The sequence below is a fragment of the Micropterus salmoides genome, unplaced genomic scaffold, assembly GCF_014851395.1.
Source record: "Micropterus salmoides isolate LMB-PRFRI ecotype aquatic unplaced genomic scaffold, ASM1485139v1 Ms_hic_scaffold_4, whole genome shotgun sequence".
Lineage (NCBI taxonomy): Eukaryota > Metazoa > Chordata > Actinopteri > Centrarchiformes > Centrarchidae > Micropterus > Micropterus salmoides.
In genome coordinates, this window is record NW_024043372.1 from 9,905,545 (window position 1) to 9,931,967 (window position 26,423).

The 26,423-nt window shown below is 39.8% G+C and overlaps 2 protein-coding genes across 6 annotated transcripts in view; one reads left to right on the forward strand and one right to left on the reverse strand.

The window, feature by feature from the left end:
- Window positions 1–26,423, reverse strand: part of LOC119885596 (centromere protein P) — a 109,418-nt gene that overhangs the window by 6,868 nt on the left and 76,127 nt on the right. The gene's annotated exons all lie outside the window — the stretch shown is intronic.
- ecm2 (extracellular matrix protein 2, female organ and adipocyte specific) lies at window positions 379–22,843 on the forward strand. Of its 3 annotated transcripts, XM_038695687.1 has the most exons (12): window positions 381–603; window positions 5,004–5,132; window positions 5,897–6,058; window positions 9,825–10,013; window positions 12,718–13,548; window positions 15,085–15,200; window positions 15,435–15,570; window positions 16,530–16,687; window positions 17,764–17,903; window positions 18,476–18,588; window positions 18,972–19,185; window positions 21,172–22,843. In XM_038695687.1, the coding sequence occupies exons 2-12, from the start codon at window positions 5,006–5,008 to the stop codon at window positions 21,338–21,340; spliced, it is 2,355 nt and encodes a 784-aa protein (XP_038551615.1). In that variant the 5' UTR covers window positions 381–603; window positions 5,004–5,005; the 3' UTR covers window positions 21,341–22,843. The 3 variants fall into 3 exon arrangements, with proteins under 3 accessions (XP_038551616.1, XP_038551617.1, XP_038551615.1); XM_038695688.1 differs by lacking the exon at window positions 9,825–10,013 and having other exon boundaries at window positions 379–603; XM_038695689.1 differs by lacking the exon at window positions 9,825–10,013 and having other exon boundaries at window positions 379–603; window positions 12,757–13,548.

Sequence of the window (26,423 nt, forward strand, 5' to 3'; positions counted from 1 at the left end):
GTGCCTGTATAATAATATCATGTTGATTTTCTTCTTTAATTATTTCATGCCGACATGTTCTCATCATGGGATGAAGTGGGATGTTTGGTCTTGTGTGACCTCTGACCTCTGTCCTACATGTAAACTTCACCTCCTTCTGGTACTTTCCTGTTATTTTCACCACAGAACTGAACCAGCCTTCATGTTTTAAACTCGTCTTAGCAAACCTCCTTCTCTTTCTGTTCTTTTCACTTTGCAACATGTGGATGTTTAACTTCTGTCTTATATCCTCTAGCATGTTGGCAGTGTCTTCCTTCAGACAGGAAGACAAATGTCAGACCTGTCTCCCTCTCCATCTGTATATTACTCTCTCTCTCGCTCTCTCTCTCTCACTTTCTTTTTGTCCCAGCTCCAGTACAAATCCTTGCTTTCCCCTCACAGCTGTATTAGCCTGCTCTGCTCCATGATCTGAGACACACGAGAACAAGACACACACACTTACACATCATCACACAGCGACACACACACACACACACCTCTCCTTGAGCTCCTGCAGAACCAGAGGAGGAGAAAAGAGGGTGGAAGAATTTGGCCTCAAATCCTGCAACTGTCTTCAAACAGCTGGTAAAGTACAGTTAATGTTTGTCTGTCTGTCGTCAGTTCCTCCCCTCTTTCTGTCTGTCTGTCTCTGTCTGTCCTGCCATGATTTGTAAAACTGTTGTTTCAGTTGCTGTAGACGATCTCCACAGGTCCGAAAGAAAAGAAGACAACCCCAAAAAGCTTGTAGCCGTAACTTACAAGAACTTAACAAAAACATGACGAGGACACGTTCAGTTAAATGTAGCCCAAACCTAAACAGACCTAAAGAAACACCTTTTAAGAAACATCTAAACGTTTGTACTCTTCCTGGTTTTGATGCAGCTCTCCCCAACTTCTGAATCAGCTCACTGATGACGTCAGTGATGTCATTGAAAATGAGCTAAGAGGATATTTGGGGATTAGATGGGTGATATGACTAAATCAGGAAGACGATCTTTATTCAGGTTTTGTGTTTTGTTTTTGCAGGTGCCTAGTTTTCACTTTTCTTATAATACGTTTCCTCAGTGGTTTCACTGGTTTGATTTCTGTTTCTTTAAAACTTGGAAATTAAAATAATGAGCTCATTCAACAATACGACTTCCACTTCACTGAGTCAGATGCATTCTCTTTTTATCAGTTTGTACTCCAAGTATATGATGAGAATCAGATTCATAATGGAGATGATGGTCCACACATGCGATGGTACTGAACCTAACAGCTGCTGCCAAGTTTAAGACAAGAACCCAACCTAAGACCTGAAGCTTTGTGTAACAAAATGGCCCTTGTTGGGTCGCAGAACTCTCTCAAGACACAGAACGCACAGTTCATGGTGGTTGTAAGATGTAGCCAGAAGATGTGAGGAGAGTCTTTTTCGGTTGTTCCTTGTCGGTTGCTGGTCCTTTGAGTCTATCACGGCCCTATCAGTTTCATTCCAATGCAGTATTGCAACACAACCCAATGTGTTTCTGAATCTAAATTTGGGCTCTGTTCAGGAGGAGACACTAAATGCAAGCTTCAGACACTTTCAAAGGCTGGCGGCGGAGCTTTCAATCTTGAAGGACAACTACAAACAACACAACTGTAATGACCATCCACGCAAGCAAGCAAGACATCCAAGCCTTTAAAGAGTGAAGAACACTTGTTGGACAAACCAACTCGTCCAATGAGTGGATGTAAGAAAGCAAAACGTGGACCATGTAGATGAGATACAATCGAAAAAAATCACAATGCTGCAGTGAAACAAACAATAAACAAAACTCAAACACAAAGTGGTTTGATGTCTGGACAATAATTATCTCTGTAGATTCTAAATTGTTTAATAATATGCACATAAAAGAACTTAGTTTTTACAGGACTCGACAAAAACTGTGAGAAGACATGTTACAGATGCTGGAGAAACACTAGACTGAACTAAACTATTACATTCTGTCAATTTGAGGAAATAAATAATTTAAGAAATAAGGTTAGGAAATGTTTATCACACACGTACTGGGCTTCATAATTTTGAAACTTCAAAAACATGATTTTGGACATTTGTAGTGCTGAAACTACTAGTCAATTAAAGACAGTCAGAAAATAAATATAAAACAATTTTAACAGGTTGCTGCAAAAATATCAATCATTGTCTGGTTGCAGCTTCTCTAATGTGAGGATTTTCTGCTTTTCTCCGTTTTATACAATTGTAAAGTGAATATCGTTGGGTTGTTCAGACAAAACAAGACACTTGAAGACATCACCAATTCATCAAATTAGAATGAGCATTTTTCAGTTCATGAAACTACACACAAAAGCAGCCTCCAGGTTATTTTTATCCAGTTATGTTCCTGCTGGAAGTCTCTCCGTCTGAGCCTGCTCATCCAGAAACTGAACTGCTGAATATTTTCCATTTCTCTCCCCTCCCTCCTGTTTTCTTTCCACCACCACAGCACTCATGGATCTCTCTCTCTCTCTTTGTCTCCTGGTGTGCATTGAATTCTGGTTTCCTATTGGCTGAGTTGAGGTGGGAGGATTCTCAGAGCTAGCTGGCTGTGTGTTCAGACATCCAGTCTGTGGAGCTGCAGACTTAAGTTTTGTTTTCATGCAAAAGAAAATGTGAACGATTAATGTGAATGATTGAAAGAAATGTCATGGATAAGGGAGAGCCACCATGTCGTGTAATATGTGCGCTGCTGCTCTGCAAAAACCTCATGGGAGCTGTAGTTTCTGAACGCTAACGAGTGAATCCTTGTTTAACTTCGTTAAAATCATGAATGGTTTAAATTCTATTATCAAGTAATGTTGTAGACACTCATTTTATCATGTCTGGATAAAATCATGATGATTCAGAACTGGATGAATTGCCTGGATGGATGAAAGTTTGCTCATCTTAATGGACGCTCACTCGTGAAGCTGCATCATCCACACATAATCACTGAAGTATTTTTGTTCAGGTTTTTTATGTGCTAATTCAAAATGTAAACGGGATTAGTAATAAATCAGTAAAAAAATTTCAGCTGATTCTAACAATGCTATGATTATGGGTCATATTCAATAGATGTTCGGTGTTCGGGTCAGTGTTAATGTTAAGGAATAAAACTGGAGTTTAAATTAAAAGGCTGATATCAGCACCATCAACTGATTTGAGCCCAGTTATTACAGTTTGATGCAGATTATTTCTTGTGGTCTCATGTCATTTAAAGGTCTGAGTGCAGAATCAGGACCTGACACAGGATCAAGGATTAGGTAGAAATGTGCTCTGAGAGTAAAACTCAATAAATGCATCCATGTTATTTCAATATGTTAAAAGAAACAACAGAAAAATTAACAAAAATCTGATAGTGTAGTAACAGTCTAACTGTCCTACTATGTTATCATACAACTGGTTTATTTACAAGAGGATAAACCTCTCTGGGTTTTCTCTTGCAGATGTTTTGCAGATGTTCATGTATCCAGAAATATGCAGAGATGAAAAAAAAGTTAAAGCTGCCTTAACTAATTTTTTTTGGACTCTTGGGGGCTTTTATCCTAAAATCACCTTACAAAGTAGTTATGGCTAACATATTAGTAAACAGCTGCCTACTCCAGCAGACACAGAGCAACATCATCGTCCCATTAGACTTACAGTCAGACACAAACACGACTCCAATATTTACTCTTTGGTTTGGTCTCCATCAGTTCCTGAGAAAATATCTTGCTCTTTAGCTGCTATGTTCCACTATGTTGACTGCTTGAACCTACAATGGGCTAAAAAGCGCCATCGAGCTGTAGAAGTAAAGTCCATTTACCATTTATTTAGATCCACATTAGCTACTGTAACAACAACAACAACAACAACTACAACTACTATTCCTGGGGTCCACATAGAAATGAACAGTCTTTTTCAGACTAGCAGAACTTAATGTCTCTATCTGGACACTGAGACATGTTCAGGCACTGTTCCAACAAATCAGAGGCTCATATTATTTAACACCACCACCAATTCCCATCATGCACTGGGGCACAGCTACAGCACATTTATTACTGTTATTGAGGCTGATATGGAAAAGTGGTTCAATCTGCTCCATTGAGAGGGGGAATCAGACAGAAGACAAACTATCAGGTATGAGAAGGTGTGTGTTAGCGTGAGGTCTCTGCTTTAATAATGACAGGACAGCTGTGTATAGACTAGTCATTACACACACACACACACACACACACACACCCGACCATTAGGACCCCAGCAGAGAGCTATATGAGGGCCAGCAGCAGCACTGACACCTCTTTTTGTCTGAGAAGCTGCTGCAGGTAAAAACCTCTGTCTTTGTTCTATTTTTCTGCGGGCGGTGGAAGAACATGGATCTATCTGTTTGGTTCCAATCATTTTAGCTGCTGATTTCTGCAAGTATTCCACATTTAAGAGAAATTTGAACAAGAGACCAAAATAACAACAACGGGAAAAACAATCGTTTCTCTTCAGGATGTAATGCCAAAATAAGAGTAAACATCTGAGCGATCACAGGGAATGAGGGGAAAGAGAGCTGGGGAATGACAGGAAACAAAGGGCACCAGCTGGACTCAGCGCCTTAAACCCCAAAGTCATGGGGTGTCCCTGCATTTCTGAACTTTTTATTTCCAACAATGGCTATTGTGAAAATTAAATGCTTTGTATTTTCCTTTAGTCTTTTATGTCATTACCCTGCTGGACTCCTTCTGAGGAAGGGCTGCGTACCATTTTTGTTTGGGCATAGGCCAAAATGTGTTTGTAGCATTGTATATTGAAAACCGTATGACTGCTTGTGTATTCAGCATTTGAGAACGCTGCCTTTGGCGGTTTGTATTTCTATAAGTAAGGCATCAAAAAAGTGTCACTTTGGTTTCAATACCTAGACAGGTATTGTATCAAAAACTTCCTGTCTGGACGTGTCGCCCTCAGTGGAGGCAAAGGTTTCTGTGACAGAACCTGATCCTGGGTCTGTGCTGCTCTACAGGGATGAGGTGGTGGCTAGTGGTAGCCAGTCTGTGGTTGCTGGTGGTCCTGACGGTCCCGTACGCCCAGGCCAGGAACAGAACTCGCAACCAGGATGGTGAGACCCGGAAGAGGAAGAGGGATGGCCAGGGTAAGTTTTCTTTAAGGAAAACACTGATATCTGGCAAATCCTCGTTAGCCATCATGCATTCAGATGAGAAGATTGTTATCAGTTTTATCTCTCTGCGTGCAGTGCAGATAGTTTCAAGATGTGTTTAACACCAAGACTGGAGGAGAAAATGCTAGCTTAGGTTCATCAAAAATGAAAACAGTCACCTTCCAACAAGTTTACAATTGCTTGCATGTTGCATCTTGTTTAATGGGCAGGTGCAGAAAAAGCAGAATTTAACATAGAACAGCCGCTGGGTACAGTTACTTTATGCAGCATCTCCTAAACTCATAGTGGGTTTGCCACTAGGAAGAGAGTGCCACTTGTCCCCCTGACTAGATTAACCAATTACATGTGGAGTGCCACAGGGCAGCATCTTCGCCCCCTGTTTTTATTATGAATACTTGGAATATATTTGTGCAGAACATTTTTTCTATATGCCACTGATACATCATTTTAGTTCTGCACAAGAATGGGAATACATTCAAGTCAGTCTCAAGTACGGGAACCGGTAAGATCAAGAACTGACTTATAGACTTGAAGTTGTCTCTTCATATGATTAAAACTGAATTTGGTTTTGGCACAAACCCTAGAACAAACTACCTTATATGAAATGTTGGACAGTCAGCCAAAAACATATCTGTAAATTGATAACCAGACTTCTCCCCAGTGATACTGCTGTCTGTCTGTCTTTTAGAAGTTTCTGGATAGATGTAGATGAAAATTGGTATGACCACTTGTTGCAGGTCATGGGCGGTCCCGAGCGGGGCGTTCTAGACCTCTGAAGATAAGACTGGTTCCTGGTCCCAGCATCCCAGTGGAGCCTGGAGAAAACCAAAGAAACACTCTGTTCCTGGAGCCCTACAAGAAGCTACAAGAACAGCACGCCAGCTACAATGTTATCCCAGGTGAGTGAGACCATAACACAGCCTAGTGATACCAGTAGCGTTGTAGCTCTGACCCAGGTTAGTGAGAACAGTAACTACTAGTGATGCTCTGATCAGGCCTTTTAGGGTTGATACCAAGTGCAATGTCACAAGAAATACCTGATCTAATACACAACACCTTATGGTTTTATAAAAACATTTTTATATAAAGCTCTCTTATAAAAACACTAAAAAATCATCACCTTGCCTCCTGACATGTTACCATAATGTTAACAATTCATTACATTTTGTTATTTTCTGTTAAATTAGGGTAACCGTGTCCTTGTTTCTCTGTGAATGACGGCAGCTTGAACCATCACTTGATTTATACAACTGCTAAAACTGACAACCTGGAGACACTTTGTCTTGATTCATCGGTCTTCATGAGAGTAACGAGTCTAATTATGTTTAGTTGGGTTTTGCGGTTGCATTACAGGATGTGAAGCCTCTGAGCATAATCTGATTTTGAAAATGTTGTCTTAATACCTACTACTTTACTACTACAAGGACAATCACACAAAACAGCCAATCCTTACACTCTGGAGAAGTTGGAACCGTCCAATAATATTTGTTGCTTTTGCAGGATAAATATTTAAACTATGAATTATCAAAGTTGTTGCAGGCAATTTTCTGTAAATAATCAACAATTGTTTCCGCTCAACAACAATAGAACTGAAGCGGACGTATTAACGTTATATCCAAAGTGTAAAAGAAAACAACCATGTAAAAGTGTGAGTCTGTTTACATATAGAAATTCTGATACGTCCCAAACATTTTTTCCAAAAGACTGTTTAAATCTAGAAAATAAAAACATGTAAAAACTTTCAAGTTGAGTGAAATGGGTGTATCTTTGCATTTAAAACCTTTATGTGGTATATTATATAACAGAGTTTTCTGGTCACTAAAATCTTAATACAGTACAATAAAATAAAATTGTTAACTGACATTTTAGGATGACTGAGTGCAGTCAGAGAACAGCTCAGTTTAGCACTGGAGGCTTCGTCCTGTTCTCATAATGAAGCTGCTTGTTATTACAGCTCAGTAATTTAATGACAAATCATCACATTCCAACATGAACAGAAGGGAAAACCATCTGTGGAAAAATAAGCTTGTCAGAAAATAAATCCTGAAGAATCGCACGCAGAGATGAGGACTGGGACTCCAAAGAACCTCAAAGCCACGTGAAAGCCCTTCAGCTTAAAACATTAAAGTCAGCATCATGTGATTAGAAGGAAAGGTGGTGTTGGTGGCAGTCTGTTGTTGGGGGCTGCAGGGGGATTTCTTAATCATGTCGATTTAAACCATTTGGCTATGTTGTTTGGGATATGAGAGCATGCCTGTGTTCAGACAAACAAGTAAAACTGAATGTAACGTAACAACAAACAAACAGATCAGACTGCAGTTCACGGAAACAGAAAGTAGCAGATGTCGGGCCAACATGACAACTGATCTTTCGTACTTCAGCGTTAAAGTACATTCTTGATCTTGGGAACACAAAATAATGTTATCTCAAGGTCAACCTATAAGCCTTTTCTGGAGCTTGCAAACTTCTCTAAGTCTTCTGTACTTCTTCTATGATCCCTATTTTCATCATTCATTTCAGCAGAAAGTAAGACATCTACTTGTACGCTACATTATCTAACGCACACAAGATAAAACTTCTTAGTTTTGAAGAGCCCAGGATGACATCTTCAATTGTTTTGTCCGACCAACAGTCCAAAACCCAACGATATTTACAATGATTTAAAACAGAGAAAAGCAGAAAATCCTCACATAGAAGAAGCTGGAAACAGAGTGATTTTTTTCCTTTAAAAATGATAACTTAACTGCTGTCAAATTGTTTGTCAGTTTCACCTCTACTAAAAATACGTGAAAATATACCATAGAATAATAGTGCCACAATAGAGTCTGACGGTTGCTGGGATTTAAACAAAACCCTGCAATTTACTAGACAATAAAGATATTATGACAGCAAGACAATATTTTACAGAGAAAAGAAAAGCTCTAAAGTATGTGTGCTCCAGCAGAGATGACAGGGTGACAGTCTCACTGCTCACAGTAAAAAGGACAGAGACAGAAGAGACAATACTTAAAGAGGCTCAGGTTATTTCTCTTAACTACCTCTGTTTCTATGGACGTAACAAAGAGCATACCATTAGAAAGGATAGATGACAGACGGGACAGACACAAAATAGACACAACCTGCTGTATCATAGTGGTTTACAGTCTTTTCTACTGAATCACCGCCAGTCACAGCCTTGTCCTGTCCCAGGACCGATGTTGAAAGGTGGAGTTAATGCAGAGGGAGGAGTGGAAAGGCTACAAATCACTGCTTTGTCTGGTTCTGATGGTAAAGTACAGGCTTTAAATTTATTTTTACAATTCGCACACAGCAATTACTGCACCAGGGTCTGCTGTTGCTGAGGAGGATGATAAGGGTTGGCATGTTAGGCTGAAAGTGTGACCAACATGTTGCTGTTCTAGACCTTCAATTAGGTCTGCTGTTATTCTCATTAGCAATGTTTCCATTTAATTGTCATGCAAATTTTAAGCAGACTTTTGAATTGAAAAAAAAGAAAAAAAAAAGTAAATGCAAAATATGTGTTTCCATCAGCTTGTTTGGAGCCAATAAACCAGGTTACGGCAAGCATAGTTGCGTCAGTAGTTGACGTTACACATGGATGTAATGAACAAGATGTATGGGTTCCAAACCCGAAACAAAACCAGCTGCATGGAACTGATGACCACTGATCTTAGAAAAATGGAGAGAGGTCCTCAGAAATGTGTTTCAAGTGGGCAAACTGCTACCAGCCATGTCTCCACGCGTTATGGGAATATCCGGCAAGACACCGACAGCGGAAACAGCTGATCAGATCAAGTTCGCTACGTCAATACTTATTCAGCAAAAGTGTTTCCATCTCCCATTTAGCGCATTTCCTCTTCTTCGACAAAGGCAAAAACCACCTCAACCTTTCCTAATGTGATTAGAAAACGCATAAAAAAAATTTATGGAAACATGGCTATTGACAGCTGTTCCCTCGGTCAGTCAAAGCTTAGTAGGTGGAAACTGGTCAAAGGGTTGATAAAAAATTGTTGGCAGGACAGATTTGTTGTTTGTTACTTACTAGTCAGGGCAAATTTTTTCTCAAGGTGCAAATCTGTTTTCCTAACCCACACAAATATGGCTACCAGGGGACGCCCTGCTGGGACCTTCGTTGCATGTCTTACCCATAATATTACTCCTGACCCAGAAATGATGTCTGTTTATTTGCCCAGTTTAGGAGTCCAAAACCAGCTACTGGCTAAGATTAAACATGAGTCCAAACAGTAGTCCAAACTATAATACAGTGCTGCCAACAGATGGCCAACTGTATCACGTGACTGGTTGCAGGCGTTTGTAAACTTCAGCTCAAATGATACTTTCTGTGTCGTGATGCACTCCTTCCACTCATGTTGCAGAGGGTCTGTGCAGATATCTTGCAGACAAAATGTATGACTGTGCAGACTGTATGGAGCAACTGCACGTGTAACACATCTGCCAGACAGACAATCCACTATAAATCGAACCACGTTCGCATCATAATGAAGTTCTTTAGTTATACCATTTTGTGTTTCAAATTTTATTAATTGCCAAATTACTTTTACTCCCTTCCTATTTCACCCCAGAGCATCAATATGAAACCTATTAATAAAGATTTTAACTACAATGAACTACTGAACTGACGGTACCGTGTCTGTGTTGTTTCAGGTAAGCAGGGCCAGTGTGTGTACCAGGGTCTGACCATGTTCGACCAGGCCGTCTGGTCTCCAAAGCCCTGTGTGACTTGTCTGTGTACCAGCGGGCAGGTGGTTTGTGATGAGATCACCTGTCCCATAATGCACTGCCATTTCCCTTTCACCCCCGCTGGGGAGTGCTGCCCCGTCTGCATGAAGCCAGGTAGAAACACAACATGTGGCAACGCCATGGTGCAACATCAAGAGGCAACAGAGATGAGCAATGTTTCTGACAATCAGAACCAATATTTGAACGGTTTCATTCGGCCTTCATCATAAAACTTAAGTTTTGCAGGAAAATTTAATTAGTTAAGAAAACACTTTAATTACCATCTTCATTACCGTGATGTGGGCCATGGTAACAGTGCTACCCTCAGCTGTGAAAGCACAGATTTACAATTCAGCAGACAATTATATCATTATGGGTGTGTACACATTAAGTTTTATTCACAAATGTGTGGTCTACATAAAAATGGGTTTAAACTAGGGATTTATTTAAAACCAGTCTGATGAGAATGATAGGACAAAATTTGAATTTGTAGACAGTTCACCCTGAAAACTTGTGTTATTACTTGTCCAGATGAGTCTTAAATGTAAAAGCATAATGGGGTGGTCAGTAATGCAACCGATAATGTTTCTAAATGGAATCATATTTGCATTTTCTATCAAATTTAGCTGTCAGACAGTTTAAATAAATAAATAAATTATGTTAACATTTAAATGGTTTACTGATCTCCTGGAATAAATAAAACACCAAAGTTTCCATCTCTGAGGCCTCAGCATGTTGCTTCCTGTTTCCATCATGGCTTTAAAAAATGTGCTTAGCACGTTTTGGGTCAGATCAATACACATGTTGTGAAAGTTTTAATGTGTTTGTATGTTGGGAGATTCAGGATCGGTTTCACCTTACTGTCACTCTCAAAATGAAGACTGGATGTACATCAAAATCTTCAACAAATACAAAGCTGTAAAGACAAGTTGCCGATCTACATTATTATGAGATGTGTGCACATGCTGGAGGCAGAAAACAAACCAGAATGAGTCAGATTTAAGTCACCATAAACTGCACACATGACTAAAGTAGAGGGCAGGAATTGTTCAATATCCCAAGAAGGAAAGCCTTCTCAGAGTGGATAACAGCTATTAGCTTCTAGTGATCTGGCAGAGCCCTGGATTTTAAGAAGGTGGTAGATAGTTGTAGTAGAAGATGTTGAGGAAGAAACACTGGTTAAAAGGTCAGACAGCTCATACTGTTACTACGTTAATGGCTGTGTAGTAAATGAGTCGTGTAGATGTTTGTTAGGCTTTGTGATCAATGCTTTGCTGATCAGTTCCATTTACTTTTAATGTTGGGACTTGGTGACAGCTGATAGACTGAATGCTTAGTATGGAAAATACATTACATTTTCATAGAAAACATCACAAACTTGTTATGAGTTTCTTTCTATAGTCCTGTTTGGCCAGATTTACAATACTTTAGTTTCTTATGAGTGATGTTCTGCCTGTATACACTACAGTCATCTAATCTTATGCGCTAAGACATCTGACATAATTGGATGGCAAACAGCAGGAATTTAATTACATTTCTCACTACCAATTTCAAAAACAAATTTACCTTGATACAATAATTTAACTGGTTTCAAGCAAAATGCTTACTCTAAATACTGACATTGTGGCAGTGAGTTTTCTGGATCCTTGCTGCACGTGCATCCTTTACTGTAAAAAGGAAACCTGTCTATACAGCCTTTGTTAAATTATGGAAAACATCGACAGTAAGTCATTGCTCACAGTAATACACTGCACACTGTCACTGTATGCATGTATGGAGGTGAAGCAGGAGAAAATAAGTCATTTTGTCTATGACTTATAACTTTATGAAAGGTAGATGAATTTACCTAATAGTAATAATCATAGAAACATGTACGTATCCGTAGAAGTACACTGTGTATTAACTATGTCTGCTGTTTGTGTGGAGTTAACTGTAAAGGAAAAAAAACACTAAATGCTGTTTTATACTCAGAAGTAAAATGTTTATCCTTCAAGTGTCTCAGACAAGATGTCGGGAGACATCTTCACGTAAGGAGCATTAATCTGGTCCCAGACCTTTGAATCACCTCACATAGATCTGATCAGTTATTCAGATAGGTCTGGTGTTATGCTCTTTGATGGCTGTTTCACCGGTTGGAAAAACAACCGAGCCAATCAGAGCTTTGTAGGTGGGATTAAGAATCAATATGAAAGTAATAAGAAAATGTTTGACAACTAATGATGCATGCCTATGAACTATCAAAATCTTACGGCTTCAAGACACTGTCAGACAAGTTTTTTTGTCTGTTTGCTGGAGGTCCCCGTTGGCACACAGTTGTATGATTATAAAACAGCATTAGGTGTAAGACGAGTGAGCTGAGGTTGGTCTAAATTCAATCAAATGAGTAAATTTAAATTTAGTACCAGCTGGCATCAACATCTGCAAACACAAAAAGACCAACTTCACCTGACTGTAGTACCACTGAAGTAGAGTTCAATGGGATCTAGTCCAGACTGGTCTACAGTAGCAGTCTGCTCTGTAGCTACAACAAGCTGGTCTTGTACCTGTCTGTCTACAACCCTAACACACAGCCGTCTCTGTCTGTCCACCTCCTGTCTGTCTGTCCTCACCAACCTCCATCTCCATCCTCTTTTAGTGTCTTTATTTTCTTCTACTTTTTCTCCCCTTCTTCTTGCTTGTCTGTCTCTCTTTTATCTATACTTTCCTATTTCTATCCCTTTTCTTCCATCTTTCTTTCTACACTGTCACCTTTTTATTTTGTCTCGACCACCTCCTGCCCTCTGATTGGCTGCCCCGCACCACCGTACACCCTCCCTAGAACCTGACCTCAGCCTTGACCTTTCTGGTGACTCCCCAGTTCCCAGTGACCCCGGCGAGTCCGTGACTCCGCTGACCCAAGAGGAGATCCAGCGAATCCTCTGGCGGGAGGAAGAGGAGCACCGTGAGGAAGAGGAGCGCCTGAGGAAGAAAGATGAGGCGAGGAAAAAGAGGAGGAAGCAAAGGAAGGAGCAGGCGGAGAGACAAAGGAAGATAGTGGAGGAGAGAAGGAAGGAGGAGGAGGAGGCGCTGAGGCTGCAGGTGGAGAAAGAGGAGGAGGAGTGGAGGAGGCAGATGGAGGAGATGGAGAGAAAGAGGCAGGAGGAGAGGAGGAGATTGGAGGAGGAAGACAGAAGGCGGAAAGAGGCAGCGGAGAGAGAAGCAAGGGAGAAGGAAAGGAAGCTAGAAGAGGAAAGGAGGAGGCAAGAGGAGATGCTGAGGGAAAAACTACTGGCTCTGGAGGAGGAGGAGGAGGAAGAGGAGGAGGAAGAGGTAGAGGACGCGGAGGAGGTGTGGCTGAGAGGAGATGTATTTCAGATGCCTCCAAAAATACACAAAGAACCCAAGGAACCAGAACTCCTCCCTGCTCCAATCCCAAGACCTCCTGCTGCGACGGAGGACGAGCCGAAGGAGATGGAAGCAGAGGTGGAGGAGGCAGAGGAGGAGGAGGAGGAGGAGGAGGAGGAAGGGGAGGAGAGGGAGGGTGTAGTGAACAGAAGAGTCCTCCCTCCAGGCTGTGACATCTCTGATGTCACTATGACATGTGAGAATGTCAAACTCATGTACTTCCCTCCTCTGGCCATACCTGAGCTCAGATCTCTCAGTCTGGAGGGTAAGTCAACACAAAGACAAGGAGAAAGTAGTGCCAGAGAGAGCTCCACGCACTGCACCCTGAAGAAGAATCTTTACCACTTCAACACATACGTCTGTAGCGTGAGGGTTAGGCTTTTTATACAATCAGAATCTAGTATTTAAATCATTTGGGTTCAACTTTCAAAATTTAGTTAAGTTAAAAATAACAAAAACTCAACTTATTTTTCTTCTAATACAGGAGATACCAATTCAAAACTATTAATCTGCTGAAAGGACAAGCATGGCATTATTCTATAATTTTCCTTATTATAAACAAATCCTATGAGAAGACCAAGACCATCAATCTAGCTATTCTTACTTCCCTACCCCGTCTGTTTGTTTCAGGCCCAAGCCCGTTAGATCCTACTGACAAACCACTTGACTTCTGTATTTTATTTTGTCATGTGTTTTTGCTTTGTGGTTTTTGCATTTTCTTGTGTACAGCATTACCTAACATTATTGCTGATGTTTTATTTTAAAACACCATGCCCACGACTTTGAGAGCAATATTAAATACTACAGTCCAGTGCACCAACAGAGTAGCCACACCAATCCAAACACCAAATAACAGTGTTTTACTTGTTAAGACTAGGTTTTAATGCCTTTGTTCATCATCTGTGATGAAAGCACACTTTGAATTACTTTGTATATGTAGAAATCTGATGTTTTTTTTTTTTTACAAACACAAAGTGTGCGTCTTGGCCATAGTTCAGATAGTATAAAATCCTAGCGCACCATGGGGTGTCTCACCTGCCGGGCTGCTGACAGCTTTGTCAGCTGCAGAGTCAATCCCTAGGGAAGGCAGTAGATGCGAGGTTGGACCAGCATTTGGTTCTAGGTTGGTAAAATTTTAGAACCTGCCATGCTGTTTTCCTGCATTGCTGCAAAACAAAACACCCATACATTTCCAGTGACACGACAAATCAAAATGAAGTTTGACTCGGGGGGGCTTGTCGGCTCATGATTTGAATCCCTGATGCTTAGTCTTGGTCTGCATATGGGATTTGTTGACAATAAGAGAAAAATAGAATATCACGGGACATTAAATTATTCATCTCAAATTAATGAAAGTTTAAGTTTCAGATTACAGAAACTGATGTGACGCTCACCTCTGTTGGACAAAAAAACCCCCACACAGTCCACTTACAATCAGTGAGTGATATTAGAGTGATGCACCTTTTACCTTGCAAATGATCTTTGCTTGAGTTTAGTCTCAGAGAGAGCACATTAATGGTAATCATCTAAACCTGACGTAACCGCGGCTGCTGGCAAAAGCTCAACATGAGAACCAGAATTTTTATGTACACTGCTAACACAGATAAAAGACACAAGATACATTAGACTTGCAGCTTAGCTAATTTGTGCATTTTTATCAACTTGGAACTTGTATCTACACTGTAGATTTGAAAAACAATTTGAAAACACTTCTGAGGCCTAAAGACACACACTGCAATTACAGACAACCCGACAATTTTCCTGCTCTGTCTCCACTAACTAGAACTCCTCTGACCTGCAGGCAACAACATCAGCAGCATCCCAGCAGAAGCCTTCAATGGTATCCCCAACCTGGAATGGATCAACCTGAAGAAAAACAAACTCACCTCTGCCGGCATTGATGCTAAAGCCTTCAGAGTAAGACATACAGACACACTAAACCACTGCAGCCCTTCAGGACTTCAACAACCAAAGTGTAAAGGCAGGCGTGTAAAATAGTCAAATTAAAATCTAAAGTCATGCAATGAAGCATAAAGAAAGATGAACACGTATTTCTGGAATTAGGATGTGTGGTATGACAGGGGACAGTCAACTTTGTACACATCACCATCAAATAATTCACATTATCAAAACTATCTGTGTGTGTGTTAGGGTCTGAAGATGCTAAGGCGTCTGTATTTGGATGGGAACCTTCTAGACACCGTGCCCTCTGACCTACCCTCCACCCTGCAGGAGCTGAAGATCAGTGAGAACAGACTGAGAGGAATCCATAAAAACAGCTTCCAAGGTACTGCCACAGTATTACACATCATAAAAATACTCTGCCAGCTTTCACTCAACAACTATCCACCAAGCTGCCAACTACTTGTCTGAAAATGACACGATGCGACCACCTATACTGTTTATAGATTCACCACTCTGTTGGTCTTTCTGAATTGTGAAATTACGGTTCACTCTGTCTTTGTAAACATCAAAATGACACAGAGGAGTGTGTCTTTCTCCAGGAAACCCTCTTTGGCCATATGCAGTACAGACACCAGCATGCAGAGACACTAACCAGACAACACTAGGGAAAGTTGACAGCGACAATTGTCATTTCATCTGATATAATCATCACCTAAAATCTTTACCTCTTACAGATTGACCATGTTTCTTGAGATTTGAAAATTACACTATTTTGAAGTGCTATTTCAATGTAAAAAACAACTAGAACCTCTAAACACGATCAGCATCAGAATCACTTTGCACCGGTGTGAGCTGTTGCTCCGGAGAGAAACTTACAGCAGCAATTGTACACCTCACAGTTTCACCAAAAGTTCAACGAGTTCCAACTTTGGCATTTTGGTTTAAGGCTTTGGAAACCGTCAAGGTAGACCTTGTGTTGAGAATTTTTTTGTTTACTTCTCTACTACTTGTCAATTGACAACCAATTAGATGACTGTGCCCTCCTTGATCGTCTGGCTTTTACTTCTTTACGTCTTTGTCTCTAATGGAGAATAATCATCTTTTGTGTTAAGTAATTCATAAATGGTCTTTTTTACTGTAGGTGCATTGTGTTGTTAATCTGGCACTTTCCAGCTTTGAGGCCCTTTAATGTTTCATAGTAATGTTGTAAATGTATTTAATACACAATGTATGTAGACTTTGCTGTTCTGTGTTGCATAATAAATGTTGAACGAATGTTTCAATTCAGAGACAAATTTTCAGCTGAGGGACGATGACGCTTATCTGTATTTTATATTTAAGGTCTGCACAACCTGAGGATTCTGGAGTTGGAGGGAAATCTGCTGAGCGAGGGGAATGCAGATCCTCTGGCCTTCGCCCCCCTCAACCAGCTTTCCTACCTTCGACTGGGCAGAAACCACTTCCGTACTGTACCACAGGGCCTTCCCAAGTCATTGCTGGTATGAAGTAACCTCTTTATTGAGATCCCTCACAAGCAAAACTAGAGGACATGGCTCAATCCTCAATGGTCCAACAAGACTCAATTTGAACTCTTCCCCCCTCCAAACCCTACTTTGTACTGAGGACTTCCATCAATTCCAGAGGCAAAAAGCTTATTGCTGCTCTGATTCTGGCATAAGAAGTGTGTTTCCTGGTGGGCTGATAAAGACTGCATGTCATTATAAAAGGTTTAGACACTTTTAGACACACCATAGGAATGTGGAGGCTCTGTGCAGTTAAATTGACTTTATGGACAACAGTTGGCAGAATTAGATACAACACTTGAAGAAAAGCTGAATAAATGTATCCATAAACCCACCAGCAACATATTGTTAAATCTATCATGCATTCAGTTGCATTATCAGAGACCTTCTGAGCAGCTGGCTGCAGTTAGTCAGTCAGGAATTTAGATCTGCTGATCCATCAGTATTTTCCTTTTGGCTCTGATGTTTAAGACTCCTCCACTGAGTAAACTCTGCTTCTACCTGTGGGAAACCAGTCCACCCAACCTGTAATTATAGCCTCTGGTTGACCACAAACACTGCAGAACTCCAGTGACATGCTGCTGCTGTAAATCCTCATTAAAACCAACTTCATGTTATGACCTTGGACAGTTTCAACACACTCTCTGCAAATATAAAACCCCATAGCTTTTTTTTGTCATTGTCCTGAAGATCTCTCTTACCTTTAAGAATTGTTCTTTGCTAATTTGTTCCAGGATTCTAGGATTTATCAGACACTTTCATTTGCATAGATTTGGGTAATTATGATAATAACTTAAATTGATTAGGTTGCCAGTTTTAACAAAGACCGCAGGTACAACAAACATGCATTTAGTTTTCGGGTGGATAATGCATATTAAAACTCCCCCCAACAAATACAAATTTTATGAAAGTCTGTCATTAAACAGTCTGACATTATGGGTTTGTCCTATGACTGACACCAAATTCCATTAATTGTCCTCAGGTTTCCACCAATCAAAACATTTTCCTTTCCCTGTGTCAAAACGTTTGGTTTCTTTTGGTCTGTCGTTCAGGAGCTGTACTTGGAGAACAACCTGATTGAGGAAATCTCAGAAGCAGTTTTCAATCAGACCCACAGTCTAAATGTGGTTTCTCTGAGACACAACAAGCTGGATGAGACCAGGATCGCCCCGATGGCTTGGATCAACCACAGGTCCGATAAAGAACCACTATCATCCATGATTCTCCAGGGTCACAGGGATTTATTAGCAACTATTTCAATCTTCATTTTAGCTGTGACCAATATTTTTATCGTTAATTTCATACTTTTGTGTGTCATTTCCAGTAGTGCATTTTACTTCACTTTAATTAGCACCTATCCTGATTTATCAACGACTGTTTCAAAGAGTAATGGAACATCTCAGTTGAGGCAGATGGCCACCCACCCTGAGTCTAGGTTCTGCTCAAGGTTTATGCCTGTTTAAATAAGTTTTTCTTCGTCATTGTCGCCAAGTGCTTGCTCATGGTGAGAATTGTTGGGTGTCTTTAAATAATATTTATAAAGAATACGGTCATGACTCTGTATGACAAATGCAACAAGATAACTTCTGTTATGAATTGGCACTATATAAATACAATTCAATTGAACATTTATTTTTGCAATAACCTGACTGAACCACAGTGGATGGTATCATTTCTGATCATCTGCTGTCATGAAAGACAATCAATGATATGTTCTCCTTTCCATTTCCTTCCAAATCCTTCCTTCTCTCCTCCTCTCTGCAGAAATCTGGAGTCCATCGACCTTTCTCATAATCACCTTTACCTAGTCCCGTCCTACCTACCCAGATCTCTGGTCCACCTAGTGCTGGTGGGAAACAACATAGAGAGGATACCTGGTAGGTGCAAAGTGTTGAAGGAACACCTGACTGACAATCACGATACCTAGTAAATGGGCAGGAGTATAACTGTTGGAAGATTGGCATTATACCATTTCACTATTGCATCTCCACAGAGCAGGACAACAGATACGGAACTGGATGCTCCTTCGGCCTTTGTATCTCATATTCATGTAAATCAGAAACAGTAATCAACTCCACCATCACTAAAAGGGCCATAATCGCTTACTTCATTGGCCTACCAAGTAGACCATTAAAATTATACTTTACAAACATAATAATGAATTTTTAACTAAAACTATTTGTTTTAGCCCTAGTAGACGGTACAAAAATAGGGTCATGGCCTCCCGTAGTTACAGTGTTTCCTTCCAACACCTGAACAGGCTTCGTCTTCGCCCACATGGACCCTGGTTTGGAGTACCTGTACCTCTCCTACAACAAACTGGATGGGGAGGGAATCGAACCAGAGTCATTCTTTGGGTCGTACAACTCCATGGTGGAACTGTGTCTGGATCACAACCAGCTGGTCACTGTGCCATCTGGCATCAACGAGATGACCAACTTACATTTCCTCAGACTCAACAATAACAATATCAGGTATGAAGCCACAATCCACAGATATCCATCTCTATAGGGCTAAAGGTTTTCCTGTGAGTTTAAAATAATTACTTCAGGTTACTCTTTTGCCAGGATTACTGGGATTTCTCATCATAAATGAAGTTTGATTTTAAAACAGAACTATGAATAATTTATCACAAAGTGATATTAATTCAAATTTTCTGATGCAGGGCTCAACGTTAAACTTTTTTGCAACTGGCCCGACAAGTCGTCTCTTTCCTGATTGACAGGTCGCCATGGTAGTGACATGTCAATCACCAGGTAGTACTGCACAAAAGCAGATGCTGCATTATTGTCTATTTCTCCCTAAATCGGACCGTAATTTACTAAACGAACATCATGTTGTGTTGAAGAAGACTTGAAACTAACGACTGAGACTATAAAGTCATTATGACAGTGTTTACTGAGGTAATAATTCAGCTGAGAAGTAGCAACATTTTACCATTATTTCTAATGGATCCATACTTCTTTTTGCAACCAGCGGACTCGCCCCCTGGTGGCCGAGAGGTTGCCACTTGATTGAGATTAGTGAAATAACATTTAACAACCACTCGCCACGTAACTACAACTCCGGATTGGACAACAGTGCACGCCAAGAGCTGCAAAACAACTGCAGGATGTTGAGATGTTTCTTCTTTTTTTAAAAAATACTAATGTTTTTGCTAGTTGCTAGTTCAACTGTCCCGAAGTTACTTTTTACCGGCCCCGGCCCATCGGGCCACTGTTATTGTCGAGCCCTGTGATGTTGCTCTTTGAAACTCATTCGATTATGTGGTAAAATTTTGCATTAGAACCATTTGATCCTGTTTTTCCATCAACAACAATAAAGAAATAGTATTTTGAGTATTTTTCCATTTTGGTGAGAATTCCCAGGACATACCAGCCCCAAGCATGTTTCATCCATCCATTTTCCAACCTGCATATCCTGTTCAGGGTCACAGGGATGACTGATTAATTGAACTTGTTTATTGATTGTAAATTATAAAAGTGGTGCCTCTAGCAAAAGAGGCCCCCAACAATCTTAATTGAAGTCCATTCCAGCATACAGGCACTATAATCTCTATAGTCTATCAGTTATATTACAGTTGTACACAACAAGAATAGAGGGTCACATATGTTGAAAATTTCTGATTTGTGATTTCGGGTTATGTTGGCTTGGCTTGACCAAGTTAATTGCTGAGATCTGGGAACATGCTGTGTTCATAAATCTCAGCTATTGACTTGATAAGTACAATGTTAGCATTACTGAGGAATGAAGGACAAAACTACAGAATTAACACCTAAGTTGTAATAAACAGGTATTATCAAATAACATAATTTTACACTAGCATAAAATAAAGATTGTTTCTTTCTTAAACTACCAACATAAAACCAGGTAATTAAAGACAGAGAGGATGGAAAAAATCTAAATGCAATTCAGTCCTTTAAGATCAACAACAAAAGAGTCCCACAACAGACCACAGCCTGACCAGATGACTCATTCAGCATTGCCTGCCAGACAATACTAAGGCTGAAAGTTTACTGGACGGAGAGTTGTCTTGACGACAAGGAACAAAAAACAACTGATTCATATTTCCACCTGAGAGTCACCCTGAATCACCTTATTACTCACTCACAGGTCCATGCACAGTACACACAGTGTAGGTTGTAGCATGGTTTTATATAAAAAGTAACATCACAATTTAAACATGCTTCATCTTCACTGGAAATTGTAACCTGCCTCCAAGCAAATACTGCAGATATTTTTAATGATATGTGGTACAGTACAAACAATAGCAACAACCTACAGTCCATATGAAAAAATAACAAAAAAACTTGATTGCAAGAGAAAGAAGAGTTACCCCAAATCAAAAGACATATTAAAAAAGAACCATCAGATTAATTGATACTAAAAATCAACATTAGTTGTAGCTTTAGTCCTAAATATAACAAAAAGTGTATCTAACTGCATCCTGTGTCTTACAGGAGTATCCCTGACGAAGGCATCTGTGACCTGAACCACAGCGGAGACTCCACTCTGGTGGCCGTGAGGCTGGAAAACAACTACATTGACCCCCAGAAGGTCTCACCAACAGCCTTTTCCTGTGTACGCTCCTCCTCCAGTGTGGTCTTAAAACCCCAGAAAACCAAGTGACCTGAGCTCATGCAAAACAAAAACTAAAGACACTTCTTTAAAACCCACAAAACAGAGGGGCAAAGATTTTGGTTTTAATGTGCCAAGAGAAGTCAAAACCTAAAATTTCCCCTCACTAGCTTCCTCTGATGCTGTATGTTATTGAGAGAGTACCCAAAATATAAGAAATTAATTCATAAAAAAGCTCTCACATTAATGTCTGATGTACAGGCTGAACATGGAAAAGGGAATGTACTGTCCTGTCATATACTTGGCCTGAACCCTTACGAGCTGCATAAAGGATTTTCTTCTTCTCTGGCTCTAATACACTGTAGGTCTGGTAAGTTGTTTTGCACTGTCGCCTGGCCCAACTTTAACTGGTACGAAGGTGACAGAACACCTTCAGACTTCAAAAAACACATCTGTCTGCTTTAGTAAAATGTTCAACTCGCTAAAATGGAAAGAATTTCTGCACCATACACAGTAAAAATGCTAATAAATAAATGGAAAGAATTCTCTGAAGTGAGACCACAAGCCCGCCACATTATTTTTAACAACCTCCGCACCTTCATGTTCCATTTCTCAGCTCTGTTTCTTCCAACGTCATCTTTCATAAAAACTCTGACATGGAAAGGAGTGTGAGTAGCATGTGTGGCACATCCTTCAAGTTTTTTCTGTTAAAGATAAAGAGCATGATTACATTAAAGTGAGTGCTGTTGGGGAACTATTCCCTCTCACAGATAAAGTCTGTAGTTCAGCGCTGATGGACCCACAACAATACAATGCGTGTATCTTACATGATTAGGCCGTATTGTACTTTAATTATATTCCTCATAATAACGGTAATTTTCCCTTCATCCATGCATATGCTTATATAAGCAGAGTTAGCTCTAGGTAACGTATTTTGCCATGTGGCCCTGTTCAGTCCCCTGCCACGTGTTTACGTGGTTTCATTAACTGTTGAGTGGGGTTTGCGGTTAGCAGAGGTTTTGCTATAGAGTTTCATCTAAATGAGTATAGCAATGTTGACTATGCGGTCTGAAGAAACGTGATTACTGGGAGAGCCCTCTAACAAATGCCTCTGACCTTCAGATCTCTCAAAGAACTCTCTTCAAGATGAACAGAGTTGAAATGTGGCATTGTGAGTTTTTTTCCTATAAGTTTGTGTTTATGCCTTGTTTTTGTGTATTTCTATGCCCCTAAGTCTACATCAGCACTGACAGTGAACAAAAAGATGCTCCTGCAGCTGGAGACAGATGTAGATTAAATGCTCTTACAGTACTTACAAATTGTACTGTTGCTTTTAAGAACTTCATTTACAGTCTACTGTTAAATGTCAAAACCAAAAGTGACTTTTTTCAAAAAATGTTTTTCAACATTTGACCTGAAACACAACTGTCCTTCACTTTGCTCTTGGCTGGCCAATATGCATTAATGGTATGTTTATCTAATGTGTCAACAATCATACTATAGTTTAACACAATGTTACAATGCAAAATTCAAATAAACTTCACTATGTTCCCATTACTGCCTAATCAATGAAATCCCACCTACATGCACTACTTCATATCAATAAAAACACTTCAGAATTAGCAAATCACATGTTTGGTCACTACACTGGCGACCTGTCCAGGGTGTACCCCGCCTTTCGCCCAATGTCAGCTTGGATAGGCTCCAGCCCCCCCGCGACCCTCTACGTAGGATAAGCGGTTGACTATGGATGGATGGATTAACAGCACTCAGTCATCTTCATTTAAAAAGGCAATACCATATAAACTTAAATATAAAGAAATAAGGCATCCTTATAGCTGCAAGGGTCCACAAGCAGTCCTGTGACATGAATTGAATCAGATATTCATTCTTCAGGTCCTTATGGACAGGGTCTACATGTGAGTGACTGCATTTGAGCTATCAGTTGTTGAGAAGTCCATTTTGATTCCTAGTGCACCTGACTGAAACATACTGAAGCCCAACCAGTACTTGATATTTATATATATATGAAATAATCTGACATTCATTTTTCAACATAAACACAAAACAAACACGCATGCTCTCTGCTGTACAAACTAAGGACCTCAAACATATATATGGAATTTCTGTGCTGACATTTTTTGTTACTTACTGGTTGACATACTGTAGATTTGTGCTAACGTAATATCGGTTGATTTTCTTCGGATGTATTATAGCCCTTTCTTTAGCTGCTCAGACCACCCACAACGTATTACCATGGACTGTATAAGTTTGGAAATTGCTCGATACTAAGATGCATCGCAAGGCGAATGAGGAAGATTCTGAATTGATGCAGTGACAGAACATAATAGAGAGTTTGTAGCCTACACAAAATTATAATCTGCTAATGTTGATTTTCTGGCCTCAGCTGTAAAATCTTCCTCACAAAAATGAACTACTTTGGTAATACAAGGAAGGTGAGGAACCACGTTAGCCGTTTTCACCCAGAAGAATACAGCGGAGCTCAGCTAATCAGTCAGGAATTAAGGAGGCGCTTTAGACTGTTGTAGTCTGATTTTTAAATGCTCTTTCTAAATAAAAGGGGAGTTCAGATTTATCTGACTGCTCGTATTAAATAATAAACTAGCAATGTGCTGTAACATAGAAACAGCATGGATTTGATTCCAGCCTGATTGATTCCAGCCCTTTGCTGCATGTCAACCCACCTCTCTCCCCCCCTTTCCTGCTGTACTATCTAATAAAAAAGGGTTCACTTACACTTGCATGCCAACTAGAGCGGTCAACATTTTGATTTCTAAAGTGTGCAATGCGTACACAGACATATAGTACAGAACTGCATCCATCTGCGTCCATTTTAGTTTACATCAAGGCTCTGACCTTCACTAACGACTCTACAGTTTATTATCTAGTTCATAAACCAAGCTGATTCAATCACTGCTGTCAGTAATATAAGTTGATGGACTATTGACTAATACAGTGTTGATGACAGCTTTATAAATTCTAGTGCCACTACAGTTAATTCTGTTCTATAAATTTACAACAAACCTGAAAATGGAAGATTTTGTGGATCATATAAGCCACAACCTGAAAATCTGGGCACAACACCAGACCTATTTGAATTTATGAAAACAATCTGAGTGGTGATTAAGAGGTCTTGAACCAGGCTACGTACGCTTCATGTTCCCATCTTAAACACTGTAGAACAACTTGAGTTTATTTAGGATTACACGCATGTTGATACTGAATGCAAAATCTTCAACCTGTGAGGTATATAAAAGTCAAATATCCAAACAAGAAGTTAGATTATCTTCCACTGAATTCCCCGATTCCCTTCACTGTCAGCACACCCAGTACATTGAGGAGAACATTAACATTTTTCATGTTATCAAATTAACACCTCAGGCCTCAGGGACGAGGGGGAGCATTGATAACTATTAAAGTATGAGTCATGATAAAATGCGGTGATCTTTCTTTGCATCACATGTCCTCTACCACCATGCAATACTCATTCAACGAAAGCTGTTATTATGAGAGCTGGAAGCCAACTTTATCATAATATTTTCCTCTGAAAGCCTGAGGTTTGGGATCATTTACTTCAGTAGCGGACAGATCTATGGGACGGTAGGAACAGAAAAGCTCAAATGTGAAGGGGACAAAAACCTTAGCGTCTTCTCTGGTAAGACAAATTGGAAATATTACATAATTATATGCAGACAAAAACAAACCTTAAAGCAGAAAAGCAATAAAAACAACAATCAGTAATGTCTAGTCACTTTCTAGATGCTGGCCGACATCATCTCATCGTACTTCAACTGGAAAACTTTGTTCCAATGAGCCGAAGCTCAGAGATCAAAAGGTTTTCCTGTATAAACGACAGAATTCGTCATGTCTGCCAACATGAACAGCTGGTATGTTCATCAGTCTCACAAATCAAACACACAAAGGAACAATCTAATAGTCATTAGTCACATGACCTCCACCTGGCTCCTCAAGATGAGGACTCTGCAGACATTTCATCAGGTACAAATAATTATAACAGGATGAATTATTTCAGGATAAATCCAGTATATTATAACTTGAGTCTTATTTTTGGTCCCAAAATAATTTTCAAGATATGAAAGCAGGGAAAGAAAACATGCTACACAAATTTACATTTGTTTATCTGATATTTGCTTTGTTCTTTGTGTGAATTAATAGATAATCCTACATTTGCAGCCCTATAAAAGTTATTCAAATAAAACTGAAATAATTACTCTATAATTAAGTGGGCATTACTTAATTTCAAGGGGTCACAAGGCAAAAAGGTTTGGAACCACTCATTTAAACCACTTTATTTTATTACATCAAATGTATTGTTAAAGATGTACTGCTATCCTAACTGCTACTTAACAACTATTTAAGTGCGCAGGGGTTGGTTGTTGTACATTTTGTTAACACGTAAACTTCTGGTAGCTTAAGTAAGTTTACTGACTAGTGTCAAGACTTTTCACATCAAGTGTTTTTAGCTTCCACCGTGTCCTCTTACATTTATTAAAAACTTAAAGGACCTTTTTTTTATTGTTTAATTCACTTTGCAATGACTTAGGTTTGAAAGTTAATGTGTGCTTATTAACATACATTTCCAGAGCAAATTCAGAAAATCAGATGCAGTACACAAAATGCAAAATGAGCCACTTTACTCTGCAAGAAATCACTATTGATCAAAACATGGGGGGGATTGTTGAACCACACCAAGGTTAAATATAGGAATGGACACAGGTTTAGGTCATAGACAGAAACCACTGCTATGACACAATATCCAATCTTCTATTTATTTTACTTCAACGATGTTCCTATTCTTCCAATATTGTGAGCTCAGTTTATGATTTCACTGTGGGTGCTCTGGATTACCCGTGGGTGTCCAAGCTGTAATGCACTCATGGAATCTGAGCCTAAGACCAATATTTATCAGATTAAAAAAAAACAAAAACACTCTAATATCAATATTGGTATCAGCCCCCATCATTCCTACATCAGATGGACTTTTGGTGAGGTGAGGTCATGGTGAAGTCTGAGGATGGTGGTCTGTTGTGCAGCCTGGCTGGGTAACACTACCAGCAGCAGGTAACATGCTGAGTGGTGACCTTGTCACAGC